This window comes from Gopherus evgoodei, chromosome 24 (genome assembly GCF_007399415.2).
Source record: "Gopherus evgoodei ecotype Sinaloan lineage chromosome 24, rGopEvg1_v1.p, whole genome shotgun sequence".
NCBI classification, from domain to species: Eukaryota; Metazoa; Chordata; order Testudines; family Testudinidae; genus Gopherus; species Gopherus evgoodei.
In genome coordinates, this window is record NC_044345.1 from 10372886 (window position 1) to 10387790 (window position 14905).

Below are 14905 nucleotides of genomic sequence, written 5' to 3' on the forward strand. Positions count from 1 at the left end.
ACCAGCTCAGCGCCAGGTGCTCTGCTCTTTGGCACTGGCCTGCCCCGGTCCCAGCTCCCAGCCCAGCATGCTGTAGTGAGGGAGAATCAGTCAGCACAGAGCCCCGCTAACCCAGCCACAGGGGGTTTATTAGTCAATGACAGAGCCTGAGGTGCAGGGGTCATAGCCCCCCCACAGTGAACTACACAACGGCAGCACGAACCACACCAGCCAGGGAGGGGCTTGGCCAAGGGCTGGTTGGGGGGAGCCTTGGGGGTGGGGAAGGAAGGGTCTGGGTGAGACAGGCCAGCCCAGCCCCTCCCTTGAGCTGGTACCTGACCACTGCTGAAAAGAACCCAGGCTGCAGCCTACAGCTGCTGAGTCAGTGCCCCAGCCTCCACACTCACCTTCTCTCACTGCTTCTGGGGATGTCCCTCTATCACAAGGGGGCCCCAGCCCCACCCCCACCCACCTTGGATAGGAATCCAGCCCCCAGTGCCCTCAGAGGACGCAGCCTCTCCTCGCACTGCGAGAGCCCGTTGCCTGGCAGGGGCCTCCATTGTTCTCTGCTTGAAGCAGAGTTAGTTCAAGAGGTAGGCGCCCAGTGGCAGATCAGCAGGCCTGGTCCAGGAGCCGGGTGACTGCCATCTTGGCACTGTAGATACAGTCGTTCACAGAGACACCCTGGTAGGAGGCCCCGATCAGGCTCAGCGGTAATCCTTCCTGCTCCAGGTAACGGCTCATGGTCTCTGCCAGGGGGACAGAGGGAGTAAGGCTAGAGGGGTCTTTACCACCCCCAGCACATGGGATGGAGCTGTGCTCCTCTGGCTATGCTGATAAATCCCACCTGGGAGTGTGTGGCTGTGTGCCCCATTGCCCAGCCCAGGACCCCACCCCCAGGCTTGACATGGGGCAAATAGCTCGGTGGTTGGAGCATTGGCCCAGGGTTGTGAGTTCAATCCTGAGGGGGCCATTTAGGGATCTGGGGTAAAAATCTGGGGATTGGTCCTGCTTTGAGCAGGGGGTTGGACTAGATGATCTCCTGAGATTCTATGATACTGCAGAGGGGATAACATGCGAAGGGCAGCCTGATGCCATAGATATGAGAGGGCACCAAGGGCTCTGCCAGCCTTACCTGTCCTCTGCCAGTGGCCGAGTGTGTACTGGGGGATGCAGGCCTGCGGAAGGACCAGAGACGGAGTGAGGGCTGGTTTGGCCTGTATGGTTCCCAGTGCTGCTCACCCCCACCCCACCTACCTTGAGCACCTTGACGATTGTGCGGGAGGGCTCGGCCACAATGCCCAGGTGTGCCCTCACTGCCTCCTTGGCACGGCTCAGCAGCACGGCCTGTGGCACCGTCTCTGGGTCCCCAAAGCCCTGTTTGAACCACGCACCTCCCAGCATCACCTGCAGGCAGCGAACAACCACTCAGGAGGGGAGCAGGATCTTGGCTTGGGGCCAAGAGGACTCCTGAACTGCAGGGGGAGGGGTAACGGCGCCAGAAAACCAGGATCTCCCCCCTCCCTACCCTAAACTGCTTTCAAGACTAAGAGCATGGCTACACTTGCAGCTGTACAGCAGGGTGAGTTAAACCCGGCTTCATACAGCTGAGATGGGGAAGCGCTGCTGTCTGTCCACTCTACCAGCTGGCAGCGCACTGGCCTGGCCACATTTGCAGCCGCATTGGGAGTGGTGCATTTTGGGCAGCTCTCCCAGCATTCAAGTGGCTGCAACATACTTTTCAAAAAGGGAGGGAGGCAGCACACTGCCCTGTAAGTTCAGACCGCCTGCTTCTCACTCACAGCAAACAGCAAAATGTTTGCTTTTTCTCTCTGATGGAGTTTTGAAAGGGCACTTCCGCACTCCCGCAGCCCATCACAATGAGAAGAGCGGCCACCTGATAAGGGGATTATCACAGCGCAGTAAGTTAACTCCCCGTTCACACTGACACCCGGGAGTTGTAGCCAAGGCACAGCAAATGTCACTCCTCTTGGGGAGGTGGAGCACCAGCAGCGCTGTACGTGCCTTGCCAGTGTGGACGGGGAGTGAGGTACAGCGCTCTGCGAGGCTTTATTGCGCTCTGACTCACAAGCGTAGCCAAGGCCTAAGCTTGATAAGTTTATGGAGGGGATGCTATGATGGGATAGCCTTATTTTGACAATTAATTTATCTTTGAGTATTAGCGGTAAATATGCCCAATGGCCTGTGATGGGACACCAGATAGGGTGGGATCTGAGTTACTACAGAGAATTTTCCTCCAGGGCAGATTGGCAGCGGCCCTGGAGGTTTTTCGCCTTCCTCTGCAGCGTGGGGCACGGGTCACTTGCTGGAGGATTCTCTGCAGCTTGAGGTCTTCAAACCGCAAGTTGAGGTCTTGAATAGCCCAGATGTTCGGCAGGGGTTTGTTCCAGGAGTGGGTGGGTGAGATTCTGGGGCCTGCGCTGTGCAGGAGTTCAGACTAGATGATCATAATGGTCCCTTCTGACCTTAAAGTCTATTTTAAACAGGGCCCCAGAGGACCAGGCCTGGCCCCAAACCAGGATCCCCTGCCCCACACTGAGGATGGCTGAGCTGGTGCCAGACTAAGCCAACTTTCAGCCCATGAGAGGAGCCAGCAGGATGCTGGGGGTCCTGGGCCAGATGCCATAGCTGTCTGCCCTGTGCTGTGGTGGAACCAGCCCCCTTGTCGTGGATACTCGGGGGCTGGAGCACCCACAGAAAGAAGAAAAAAAAGTGGGTGCTCAGCACTCACCAGTGGGCCCTGCCAATCAGCTCCTCCTCCTCCCTCCCAGTGCCACCTGCCTGCCGCCGAACACCCCGGTCAGCAGTGGGCACTGGGGGAGAAGCGAGGGCAGGGCAGGGGTGGAGCCTTGGGGGAAGGAGTGGAGTAGGTGTTAAGCACCCCCAGGGAAAATCAGAAACCAGGGGTCTGGCTGCCACGGCCCATGGCTGGACCTGTGCACATCCACACCCAGCCCCCTCTGCCACCAGCACACCTCCCTGGAGGGAGCAGGGGGCCGGGTGGTGTGCTCACCGTGAGCCGGACGGAAGGGCCACAGCTGCCATTCTGCTCCGGGAAGGCGACCGAGTCGTAGACAATGCCCAGCAGGGAGCTGTCTTCGAACGAGGGCACCAGGTGCCCGAACCCCTGGGACAGAGACAAGGAAACACCTATTACCCCCTAGGGTCTGCCCCACTTCCCCCTGGAAGACAGCAGCTGGATGGGCAGATGGGTGGACACCCTGCCCTCACCCCCAGCTCCGGGAGCCAGCTCCACACACGACTTGCTGGGAGCTCCCCACAACTACCCACTGCTCCCAGGCCCCCCCAAGACATGAGGCTAGGGCTGTAGTCTGGGGAGTTCTCCCTTCCTACTTAGCCCCATGTAATGCTGGGTGCTCGGGGACAGGATGGGGGCTGCCCCAGTCTCACCGTGATGGGCAGCGTGGCACCGTTGTACTGCAGGTTCACCACACCCACCGACACGGCCTCGATGCTGCGCAGCTCCTGGGCCAGCGGCTCGGCCCAGCCGGGGAGCAGCACTGCCAGAGCTGGAAACAGAGATGCCTCAGCACAGAGCAGCTGGGGGCTCCACACCCCTTTCCCCCCTGCGCAGAGCCAGAACGCCTGCTCCAAACCACAGCCAGAGAGAAAACCCAGGAGTTCGCCACTCTCACCACTAGCCCACACTCCTGCACAGAGGGGAGGGTTCCCTGAGTGGGATGCAGGGCCCAGCCAAAAAACGGGTTCAGACCCGCGCGGGGTCTCTGCTGGACAAGCAGAGACTGAGTCCCTACCCCCACCCTTCCTGAGTGCCTAGATGGCTCCACAGCTACATGGGACCACACGGCACAGATCCCGATCAGAGCAGAGGGGCTGCCCTCAGCACAGCACCACCCCTACCTCTGGCTGGGATGGCACTGATCACATGGTCTGCTCTCACGCTGCCATCCTCCAGGGTGATCTAGATGAGAAAGGCACAGTCAGCGCAGAGACCTGGGCCCACCTGCTGGCAAGCCTGGGCCTACACCCCTGCCTCACAGAGCAGAGAGGTGACTCACCCCAGCAGGAAGACAAGTGGCCAAGCTGGGGTAGAGCCCAGGAGTCCTGGCTCCCAACACCCCTGCTCTGACCACCAGCCCCACTCCCCTCCCAGAGCTGGGAACAGAACCCAGGAGTCCCGGCTCCCACCTCCCTGCTCTTGACCACTCATGTTCACACCTGAATTGGGCAACGGTGAAGTGTTTGACCAGAAAATGCAGCAAGTGGAGGATCAGTTTCAGGTTAACCCTTTGGAGCCTAGCTCCCCTCCCCTCCGTGTCCCAGCAGAGCCCTCCCCAGAGGGACTCCGAAGGGGTGCAAGAGGACACACTCTGCTGCCTCTCACCTGCCAGCACTCAGCTGCCGTTCTCTCCAGGCGCCGCAGCCGGGCATGGCAGTGCATTTCCACCCCACGCTGTCTCAGAAAGTCCTGCAGGGCCTCGGGCAGTGTCTCCATGCCACCACGCAGCGACCACTGGCTCCAGCGCTCATCGCAGGCCCTGCGGCTCAGCGCCGAGTCCAGGGCGGGGCCTTTCCCTAGATGCAGAGAGCAGGCTAGAAACTCATCCACACGGCAGATCCCCCAGGAACCCGCCAATCTCCCCACTTCTCAGCTCTATCCCGCTGCCCTGACCCAACTGAGCTACCACCAATGGGAAGGGCCCCCAGAGATCAGAGCTAGCCAGGGGAGGAGACTGCACAGCCAGCCAGCGATGGAGCAGGGTCCTGACTCAGGCACATGCTCCCGTCCCGTCCCTTCTGGAGCACAGGTGCAGCCTATCCCTGGCCCAGCAGCTCCATCGTCCCCAAAGCCCCTTTGCAGGAGGCTGCGCGGCCGACTCTCACCTCCACCCAGGGCCATCCCCAGGATGACGGAGCGTCGCCTCTGCTCAGCCTCGAACAGCGCGGGGAAGCAGGAGCGCACGCTCAGGGCCCGGCAGTCTCCAGCAAACACCCCCCGGCACAGGCTGTCAATGGCGATGTCAGCCAGCTAGGGAGCCAAGGAGAGAGGATCAGTCAGGCCCTACCCCAGCCCTAATGCTGCTGGGTATAGAGTCCTGCCCCAGCCCCACCCGCTGGGCACAGGCAAGAGAAAAGGGATCTTCCCAGTGGGGCTCTGGGTGAGCTGAACAGCCAGTGAGGGCAGCTCTTGCAACCCCCAGGGGACAGCTGTGTGATGGGGCAGAGACCACCCTGGCTCCACAAACCCTGGAGTGACCAGGGACAACCCTGAGTCCACCTGCCCTTTCTCCCACCAGGACTGGGCAGACAAGGCTGCCAGGCAGCCCCCAGAGCCCCTGCACCAGGCCAGGCTCACTCCCCACCAGCACTGAGCACAGAGACTGGAGAGGCCAGCCCCAGGCCTCTACCCTGACACACTCCCACACCATGCACAGCTCCCACAGCCCCAGCTGCTGAAGAGAGGCCAGCCCCAGGCCTGCAGTCAGACCACAGGCCTCTACCCTGACACACTCCCACACCATGCACAGCTCCCACAGCCCCAGCTGCTGAAGAGAGGCCAGTGCCAGGCCTGCAGTCAGACCGTGCTCGCCCTACAGGGGGGAACACCCCCACCACACCTGGCCACAGCAGGTTTCTCTCACCATCAAGCATGGGGCAGGAGGACTCCCCATGCTGGGGGCAGGAGCCGCCTGCTCTGCCGTTCATGCTGGTTGAAGCAGCCCCTCTCTCCAATCATAGGACTCCCAGCAAGTTCCCTCTCTGTCATTTCTCAGTGGTGCTCTGACTCTCCAGCCCTGCTGGCGGCCTGTTCACGCCTCACCTCCTCTAGCACCTTCCCACCCTCGGGCTCCAGAGCACCCTGGCAACTAGGCTCCCCACCACCAGGATGTCAGGCATGATCAGATGGAGAAACTGAGTCACAGAGCGAGGAAGAGCCATGCCTTGAGGCACACTGTGTCTGTGGCAGAGCCGGGAATAGAATCCAGGAGCCCTGACTTCCAGTCTCTCCTGCTTCACCACCAGACCCTGCCCCACTGAGATACCAACAGAGAAACCTGTCATGGCAATGCAGCCCCCTCTGGGGCAGGAAGTGGCAGCTGTTCCACTGCACAGCAACACTGCCTGGCAGTTTGGAATGGGAAATGCAGAATCCTGCATGAATCTGCCTGCACTCAGGGCACTAGGAGAGCCTGGCAGAACGGTCCACACCTTGGCTCTTATGGAAATTGTCTTGCGTCTCCAAGTGTGACAGTGCAGCACAGATCACAGGCTGCCTGGGGCCCATCTGGGAGGGCCATGCCTGGCTCCCTTCCCTCACCCGCTGCAGGATGAAGATAGGCAGAGCTGCTGCCACCACACCCTGGGGCCCAGCCTCAGCTCCTCCCCTGCACTAAATCTCTCCCCCTGCCCTGTGCACAGAGCCCACACTCACCCCTCCTAGGCTCCCCTCCCTGCACAGGCTGGGCTCATACCTCCTTTCCGAAGCGGCGGCTCACAAAGCTGTGGATGGTCTCATCCGGCTGGGTGCCCCGGGGGGCTGCCAGCTCACGCAGCCCACTCCAGAGTAGGGGTCTGGTGAAGGGCGGCACTGTCCGCAGAACACCGCTGCCAACAAACACAGAGGGGTTCCTGGGCTGGGGCATGACAGCGAAGTGAACAGAGGCAGTGCAGCTGGGAACCTTCCCTGTCCCCACCCCCAGACCCATCACCCCCCAGCACAGTCACTAGCTGCTGGGATTGAGGGGAAGAGTCAGCTCCCCCACACAGCGGCTGAGCAGCAGCAGCCACGGGACACGTACCCAATGCCGGACGGCAGCCTGTGCAGCGCCCTGCTCACATAGAGGTAGCGATTCTTGGAAGCCGGGTGGTCGCCGGGCACCGGAAGCACATCTGCATCCAGGCCAAGTTCAGAGACCTAGGGAGAGACAAGCGGGCTAGACACCGACTCCTCATGTTACTGGGTATTAGGGCAGCACCAAGAGGCCATGACCAAAACTGGAGGCCTCTGCTGCCCCACAGACTCCCTACTCCTAGCTGAGATCAGGGGGGCCCTAGTCACGACAGACCCCCTGGCCCTGACTGAGATGGGGCAGGACAGACCAAAGTCAGCAGGCTCTGCCCAAATGCACATAGCCATTTCGCTGACTCCACCCAAACCGCCCCAGAGCTGCCAGATGTTCCCACCCTTTGACCGTGCCCCACGGGTTCCTCTAAGCCATTGCCTGCCCTCCCCCAGCTCTGTAGTGCGCTGGCATGTCTGCTTCCTCGCCAAGGCCATTCCAGGCTGGGGCTGAGGAGCACCAGCCCTTCAGCAGGGGTAGACCCAGCTACTGGCATCAAGAGCACCCAGTTGTCGCTGTCCTGCTGGAGTGCAAGCGATTGCAAGGTCCCAACAGCCACCAGGAGGCAGCTCTGGGGCCTGCCCCTGCATGGGGGCTCCCAGCGCCTCCATTAGATTAGCCTAGCTGGACAGATCCCACCTGGCTGCAGAGCCAACACTCCAGGTCTCCCCCTCATGCCCCAGCTGGACCCTGCCCCCCTCCCTGATTCTGCAGGCTCTGCCCACCTACCATGAGCAGAGTGTTCTTCCCCACCGTCCCAGCAGGTCGGATCCCCCTGGGGCCATGCTCAAATATGGCCCCGTCCTCAGTTCGAGTGGAATGGAGCCAGCCTCCCAGGCGGCCGCTACCCTCCAGCAGGATTATCTGCAGGGAGGGGGGAATCCATCAGGGCAGGGCTGCAGTCACCCCAGTTCTCGCAGGAGACGGTCACTGAGCCAGCCCCTCATAACACCAAGGCTCCCGGAACAAGCAGCCTAACTGCCCCGGAGCCCAGCCCAATCCAGCTTCCCCTGAGCCCCGGGCTGTGGCCTGTGGAGGCCATGTCCAGGCATGAAGCAGCACGGTCAGCACTAGATTGCACCATCTCCCTACTGCTGCTTCAGTGCTGCAGAGCCTGGCACCAAGAGGTGGGAGAAGAGCCCCAGGACCTGCCCCACAGCCAGGCGGCTGAGCCTCACAGAAGGGATCAGGGGCCACCCCCAGGCCTGAACTCCATGCCCTAGCTGGGTGGGGCAGCTGTGAGCCCAGGGTCATTGAATGCTGCACAAGCCAGCCCCACATCGGGTACCATTTACCCCCCACTGGCACTTCCAGCGCAGTGACCAAGAGCTGGAAGACTGTAGGGATGGGGCTCCTCTCTGCCCCGGAAGGCAGGGCAGCCCTGGTGCTGTCCATGGTCTCCACAGACAGGCCCCAGAGCTGTGGGGCAGCCCAGGGTCAGCGACCCGCTGCGTTAGTGCCTTGCGCAGGCAGCCCCTGGGGACGCTGCCCCAGGAGGTCTCACCTTGGGAGCATTGGGGCTCCTGGCCAGGTGGTAGCAGGCGGTGAGGCCACTGATCCCACCACCAACAACTGCCACCGTCCTCTGCATTCAGCAGCCTGGGGGAGAAGAGAGGGGTCAGCGTGGAGAGGGGCTGGCCGTGCCCCCACACTGGGATCAGCTGCTCCCCCTGAACCTGGGGTCTCTGGGGCTAGACCCCACCCAGGGGGCCAGCAGCATGGGACAGAGCCACACATAGGACGGGACCCATGACGTGCTGCATTGCCGCCAGCCTCAGTTCCCCACAACCCTCCACCCCCAGCCTCATCCCCCCACCACTCCCCAACCCCCCATTACCCTCACCCCGCCCGCCCCCAGCCTCAGCCCCCCGCCACCCCACACCCCAACCTCAGCCCCCCACAACCTCCCACCCCAGCCCCCCAACCACTCCCAGCCTCAGCCCCTCACCACTCCCCAGCCCCCCATTACCCTCATCTCGACCGCTCCCAGCCTCATCCCCCTGCCACCCCACAACCTCCCACCCCAGCCCCCCAACCACCCCCAGCCTCAGCCCCCCACCACTCCCCAGTCCCCCATTACCCTCACCCCACCCGCCCCCAGCCTCAGCCCCCTGCCACCCCACACCCCAACCTCAGCCCCCCACAACCTCCCACCCCAGCCCCCCAACCACTCCTAGCCTCATCCCCCACCACTCCCCAGCCCCCCATTACCCTCACCCCACCCACTCCCAGCCTCAGCCCCCTGCCACCCCACACCCCAACCTCAGCCCCCCACAACCTCCCACCCCAGCCCCCCAACCACTCCCAGCCTCATCCCCCACCACTCCCCAGCCCCCCATTACCCTCACCCCGCCCGCCCCCAGCCTCAGCCCCCTGCCACCCCACACCCCAACCTCAGCCCCCCACAACCTCCCACCCCAGCCCCCCAACCACTCCCAGCTTCATCCCCCACCACTCCCCAGCCCCCCATTACCCTCACCCCGCCCACTCCCAGCCTCAGCCCCCTGCCACCCCACACCCCAACCTCAGCCCTCCACAACCTCCCACCCCAGCCCCCCAACCACTCCCAGCCTCATCCCCCACCACTCCCCAGCCCCCCATTACCCTCACCCCGCCCAGCCTCAGCCCCCTGCCACCCCACACCCCAACCTCAGCCCCCCACAACCTCCCACCCCAGCCCCCCAACCACTCCCAGCCTCAGCCCCCCACCACTCCCCAGCCCCCCATTACCCTCATCTCGACCGCTCCCAGCCTCATCCCCCTGCCACCCCACAACCTCCCACCCCAGCCCCCCAACCACCCCCAGCCTCAGCCCCCCACCACTCCCCAGTCCCCCATTACCCTCACCCCACCCGCCCCCAGCCTCAGCCCCCTGCCACCCCACAACCCCAACCTCAGCCCCCCACAACCTCCCACCCCAGCCCCCCAACCACTCCCAGCCTCATCCCCCACCACTCCCCAACCCCCCATTACCCTCACCCCACCCGCCCCCAGCCTCAGCCCCCTGCCACCCCACAACCTCCCACCCCAGCCCCCCAACCACCCCCAGCCTCATCCCCCACCACTCCCCAGCCCCCCATTACCCTCACCCCACCCGCCCCCAGCCTCAGCCCCCTGCCACCCCACACCCCAACCTCAGCCCCCCACAACCTCCCACCCCAGCCCCCCAACCACCCCCAGCCTCATCCCCCACCACTCCCCAACCCCCCATTACCCTCACCCCACCCGCCCCCAGCCTCAGCCCCCTGCCACCCCACAACCTCCCACCCCAGCCCCCCAACCACTCCCTCCCCAGCCCCCCATTACCCTCATCTCGACCGCTCCCAGCTTCAGCCCCCTGCCACCCCACCCTCAGCCCCCCACCACTCCCCAGCCCCCCATTACCTTCACCCCGCCCGCCCCCAGCCTCAGCCCCCTGCCACCCCACACCCCAACCTCAGCCCCCCCAACCTCCCACCCCAGCCCCCCAACCACTCCCAGCCTCATCCCCCACCACTCCCCAGCCCCCCATTACCCTCACCCCGCCCACTCCCAGCCTCAGCCCCCTGCCACCCCACAACCTCCCACCCCAGCCCCCCAACCACCCCCAGCCTCAGCCCCCTGCCACCCCACACCCCAACCTCAGCCCCCCACCACTCCCCAGCCCCCCATTACCTTCACCCCGCCCGCCCCCAGCCTCAGCCCCCTGCCACCCCACAACCTCCCACCCCAGCCCCCCAACCACTCCCTCCCCAGCCCCCCATTACCCTCATCTCGACCGCTCCCAGCTTCAGCCCCCTGCCACCCCACCCTCAGCCCCCCACCACTCCCCAGCCCCCCATTACCCTCACCCCGCCCGCCCCCAGCCTCAGCCCCCTGCCACCCCACAACCCCAACCTCAGCCCCCCCAACCTCCCACCCCAGCCCCCAACCACTCCCAGCCTCATCCCCCACCACTCCCCAGCCCCCCCATTACCCTCACCCCGCCCACTCCCAGCCTCAGCCCCCTGCCACCCCACAACCTCCCACCCCAGCCCCCCAACCACCCCCAGCCTCAGCCCCCTGCCACCCCACACCCCAACCTCAGCCCCCCACCACTCCCCAGCCCCCCATTACCTTCACCCCGCCCGCCCCCAGCCTCAGCCCCCTGCCACCCCACACCCCAACCTCAGCCCCCCACCACTCCCCAGCCCCCCAACCACTCCCAGCCTCATCCCCCACCACTCCCCAGCCCCCCATTACCCTCACCCCGCCCACTCCCAGCCTCAGCCCCCTGCCACCCCACAACCTCCCACCCCAGCCCCCCAACCACCCCCAGCCTCATCCCCCACCACTCCCCAGCCCCCCATTACCCTCACCCCACGCCCCCCCCCCCTTCCCGTCCCGACCGTCCGGCCACTCTCACCCTCGGAGCAAAAACATCCCTTCGCCGCCGCGGCCGGGATTGGTTAAGGGCGGGGCGGGAATAACGAGCAGTGGACCAATCAGACATCAGACCGCCCCGTCCGGACTCAACAAGGTCGGGCCCGCCCCGGTGACGGGTGTGGGGGAGGGCGGCCCGGCGGGGCCACACGCGGAGCCTGACGGGGGGGGCAGCGTCTCGTGACCCCGCCGCAAGGCCCCTCCCGGCCCAATACTGCCCCCCCGACCCGTATTACCCCCCCACTGCCGCAATACTGCCCCCAGCCCTGTATCACCCCCCAAGACCCATATTACCCCTACTGTCCCATTACCGCCCCCAGCCCCGTGTCACCCCATTACCGCCCCCAGCCCCATATCACCCCCACTGCCCCAATACTGCCCCCCAGCCCCTTGTCACCCCCACTGTCCCAATACTGCCCCCAGCCTGTGTCACCCCCTGCCCCCGTGTCACCCCCACTGCTCCAATACTTCCCCCAGTCCTCGCCGTGTCACCCCCCCACTGCCGCAATACTGCCCCCAGCCCGTGTCACCCCCCAGCCCCATGTCACCCCCCCACTGCCCCAATATTGCCCCCCCAGACCTGTATTACCCCCCCGCCCCAATACCACTTCCAGCCCCGTATCACCCCACTGCCCCCCTGTCCCGTGTCACCCCCACTGCCCCCATACTGCCCCCCTAGACCCGTATTACCCCCCCACTGCTCCAATACTTCCCCCAGTCCCCACCATGTCACCCCCCAGCCCCATATCACCCCCCCCACTGCCCCAATACTGCCCCCCTAGACCCGTATTACCCCCCCGCCCCAATACCACTTCCAGCCTCGTGTCACCTCCACTGCCTCAATACTGCCCCCAGCCCGTCAGCCCCTGCCCCCCACCCCGTGTCACCCCCACTGCTCCAATACTTCCCCCTAGACCCGTATTCCCCCCACTGCCCCAATACCACTTCCAGCCCCCATGTCACCCCCACTGCCCCAATACCGCCCTCCCGCCCTGTGTCACCCCCACTGCTCCAATACTTCCCCCAGTCCCCGCCATGTCACCCCCAGCCCCGTATCACCCCCCACTGCCCCAATACTGCCCCCAGCCCGTGTCACCCCTCTGCCCCCCCACCCCATGTCACTCCCACTGCTCCAGTACTTCCCCCCCAGACCCGTATTACCCCCACTGCCCCAATACCACTTCCAGCCCCTGTGTTACCCCCACTTCTCCAATACTTCCCCCAGCCCTGTATCACCCCCCGACCCGTATTACCCCCACTGCCTCAATACCACCTCCAGCCCCGTATCACCCCCACTGCCTCAATACCACCCCCCCAGCCCCGTCACCCCCACTGCTTCAATACTTCCCCCAGCCCTGTATCACCCCCCAAGACCCATATTACCCCTACTGTCCCAATACTGCCCCCAGCCCCGTATCACCCCCATTACCGCCCCCAGCCCCATATCACCCCCACTGCCCCAATACTGCCCCCCCAGCCCCTTGTCACCCCCACTGTTCCAATACTGCCCCCAGCCTGTGTCACCCCCTGCCCCCGTGTCACCCCCACTGCTCCAATACTTCCCCCAGTCCTCGCCGTGTCACCCCCCACTGCCACAATACTGCCCCCCAGACCCGTATTACCCCCACTGCCCCAATACCACTTCCAGCCCCTGTGTCACCCCATTACTGCCCCCAGCCCCGTATCAGCCCCACTGCCTCAATACCGCCCCCCCAGCCCCGGGTCACCCCCGCTGCCCCAATATCACCCCCCCAGCCCCGTATCACCCCCACTGCCCCATACTGCCCCCAGTCCGTATCACCCCCAGCCTCATCACCCCCACTACCTCCAATATCACCCCAACACTCCACTACCCTCCAGCCCCATGTCACCCCCTACTGCCTCAATACCACCCCCTAACCCCCTATCATCCCCATTGCCCCAATACCGCCTCCCCAGCCGTGTCACCCTCTACTGCACCAGTCCTGTGCCCCCAGCACCGTATCACCCCCAATACCCCCCAGTCCCGCATCACTCCCCCACTGCCCCAATACCACCCCCTAGCTGCGTATCACCCCCATTGCCCCCAATACTGCCCCCCAGCCCTGTATCACCTCCCATTGCCCCAATACCACCCCCCAGACCCATATCACCCCCACTACCTCCCCCCAACCTTCACTACCCCCCCAGCCCCATGTCAACCCCTACTGCCCCAATACAGCCCACCATTCCTCCTCCCAGCCCTTTATCACCCTCTGCCCCCATTACCACCCCCCAGCCCACCATGCCACCACAGCACCATCTTACCCTCCACTGCCCCAATACTGCCCCCAACCCTGTCCCAGCCCCCATATCACCCCCACTTCCCCTATACTGCCCCTCCTAGCCCCCATATAACCCCAATACCCCCCATCCCCCATATCACCCCCCACTGCCCCACTACTCCCAATATTGCCCCTCAACCCCCCCCCCTGCCTCCAATGCTGCCCCTCCCAAGCCCTCAATAGCGCCCCCCAGTCCCCGTATCACCCCCACACCATCCTTCCCAACCACCCCCATCCACAGCACTGAGGGCAGGAGACACTTTGGGCAGAGACATGCGGGCAATCCTGGCACACGGCTGCACACGTATCCCTTCTGTCATAGCTCCTCAGGGTCTGGGCTAGGCCCTGGCCTTCATACAGGCCCTGGGAGTGACCTCATTAGTGTGCCAGACCCCAGGCGCCCACATTGTCTCTGGGGTGGGACATGCGACCCCACAGCTGCGAACAGGAGCTTTCAGGCTCCAGCTCCCCGACTCTGCAGCAAGTCCAACTTTGCTCAGACAGGGAGCGTCTGCAGCGACCCTGGGCAGCCTTCGTCAGTCCTGGGCACGCAGCACCTGGGCATCCTAGGTTAACATGGGAAAGCCAGGCTCAAGTTAGAGTCCGTCTCGGCAGGCTCCCCTGGGCCCCAGCTTGGCTCTCAAGCTCTCTGTGTCGGTGCCCCTGTCTCTGCAGAGCAGCACCTTAAAGCCACCCCTGGACTCCTCATTCCTTTGTTCCCAGCTGTTGCCAGGCTGAATTCACATGTCCACCCTCCTGGGCTGCCAGTTAATGGCCAGGCCTTGGGACTCCCACTGCCATCAAGCATCTCCATTTCCATTCTTAGACTCGAGTCAGCGCCTGACGGGGCCTCTGTACCAACGTCGAGGGGCTGCGTCCCAACCTGCTGCCCACCCGCCCTTGTACGCTCTGTATGTAGCAGCTCCCAGTGCCCGGGAAGACTCAGTCACACATATGGACACATCAAATGACTCCAATCCCCCACCCCCTCAGTCAGGGCACGGGGGATTGGACTGGGGCTTGCAGAGAGAAAAGCCGCTGCTTCCAATCCAGTGAGCTCAGTCAAGCAGCTTGAGGAACGGACCCCACTCAGCAGCCAAACAAATTAGTGACCAGGCGCCTGGAGCACACGGCACCTAAATCCTGAGCCGCCCAGCTCTGCCCCAGCCAGAGACGCGCTACACACTCTCAGCTCAGGGCTAGCCTAGTCCTGACCTGCCAGCCTCAGGGCTGTCCGGGCACCACCTGCAAGTGTGACCTGGCCCAAAATGTAACGGCAGAGCTCCGGGGCCCCGCTGCTCTCAGAATCCTTCCCTGCAGTCCCATGTGACCAAGGCTCTGGGGCCCATTTGAAGGCCAGCTGGGTGCTGGGAAAGG

At 64.0% G+C, this 14905-nt stretch overlaps 1 protein-coding gene across 4 annotated transcripts; it reads right to left on the reverse strand.

Moving 5' to 3' along the window:
* Positions 1-107: 107 nt before the first annotated feature.
* PPOX (protoporphyrinogen oxidase) lies at positions 108-11269 on the reverse strand. Of its 4 annotated transcripts, none has more exons than XM_030542270.1 (13): positions 11209-11269; positions 8329-8423; positions 7554-7688; positions 6783-6898; positions 6456-6588; positions 4867-5011; positions 4367-4557; positions 3883-3943; positions 3412-3530; positions 3014-3127; positions 1237-1386; positions 1115-1157; positions 108-728 (listed from the first exon to the last, which is right to left on the reverse strand). In XM_030542270.1, exons 2-13 carry the CDS (start codon positions 8413-8415, stop codon positions 592-594), a joined length of 1431 nt encoding a protein of 476 aa, XP_030398130.1. In that variant the 5' UTR covers positions 8416-8423; positions 11209-11269; the 3' UTR covers positions 108-591. The 4 variants fall into 4 exon arrangements, with proteins under 4 accessions (XP_030398130.1, XP_030398133.1, XP_030398131.1 ...); XM_030542273.1 differs by lacking the exon at positions 11209-11269 and adding an exon at positions 11192-11206; XM_030542271.1 differs by lacking the exon at positions 11209-11269 and adding an exon at positions 11183-11200.
* Between the last annotated feature and the right edge of the window lie 3636 nt (positions 11270-14905).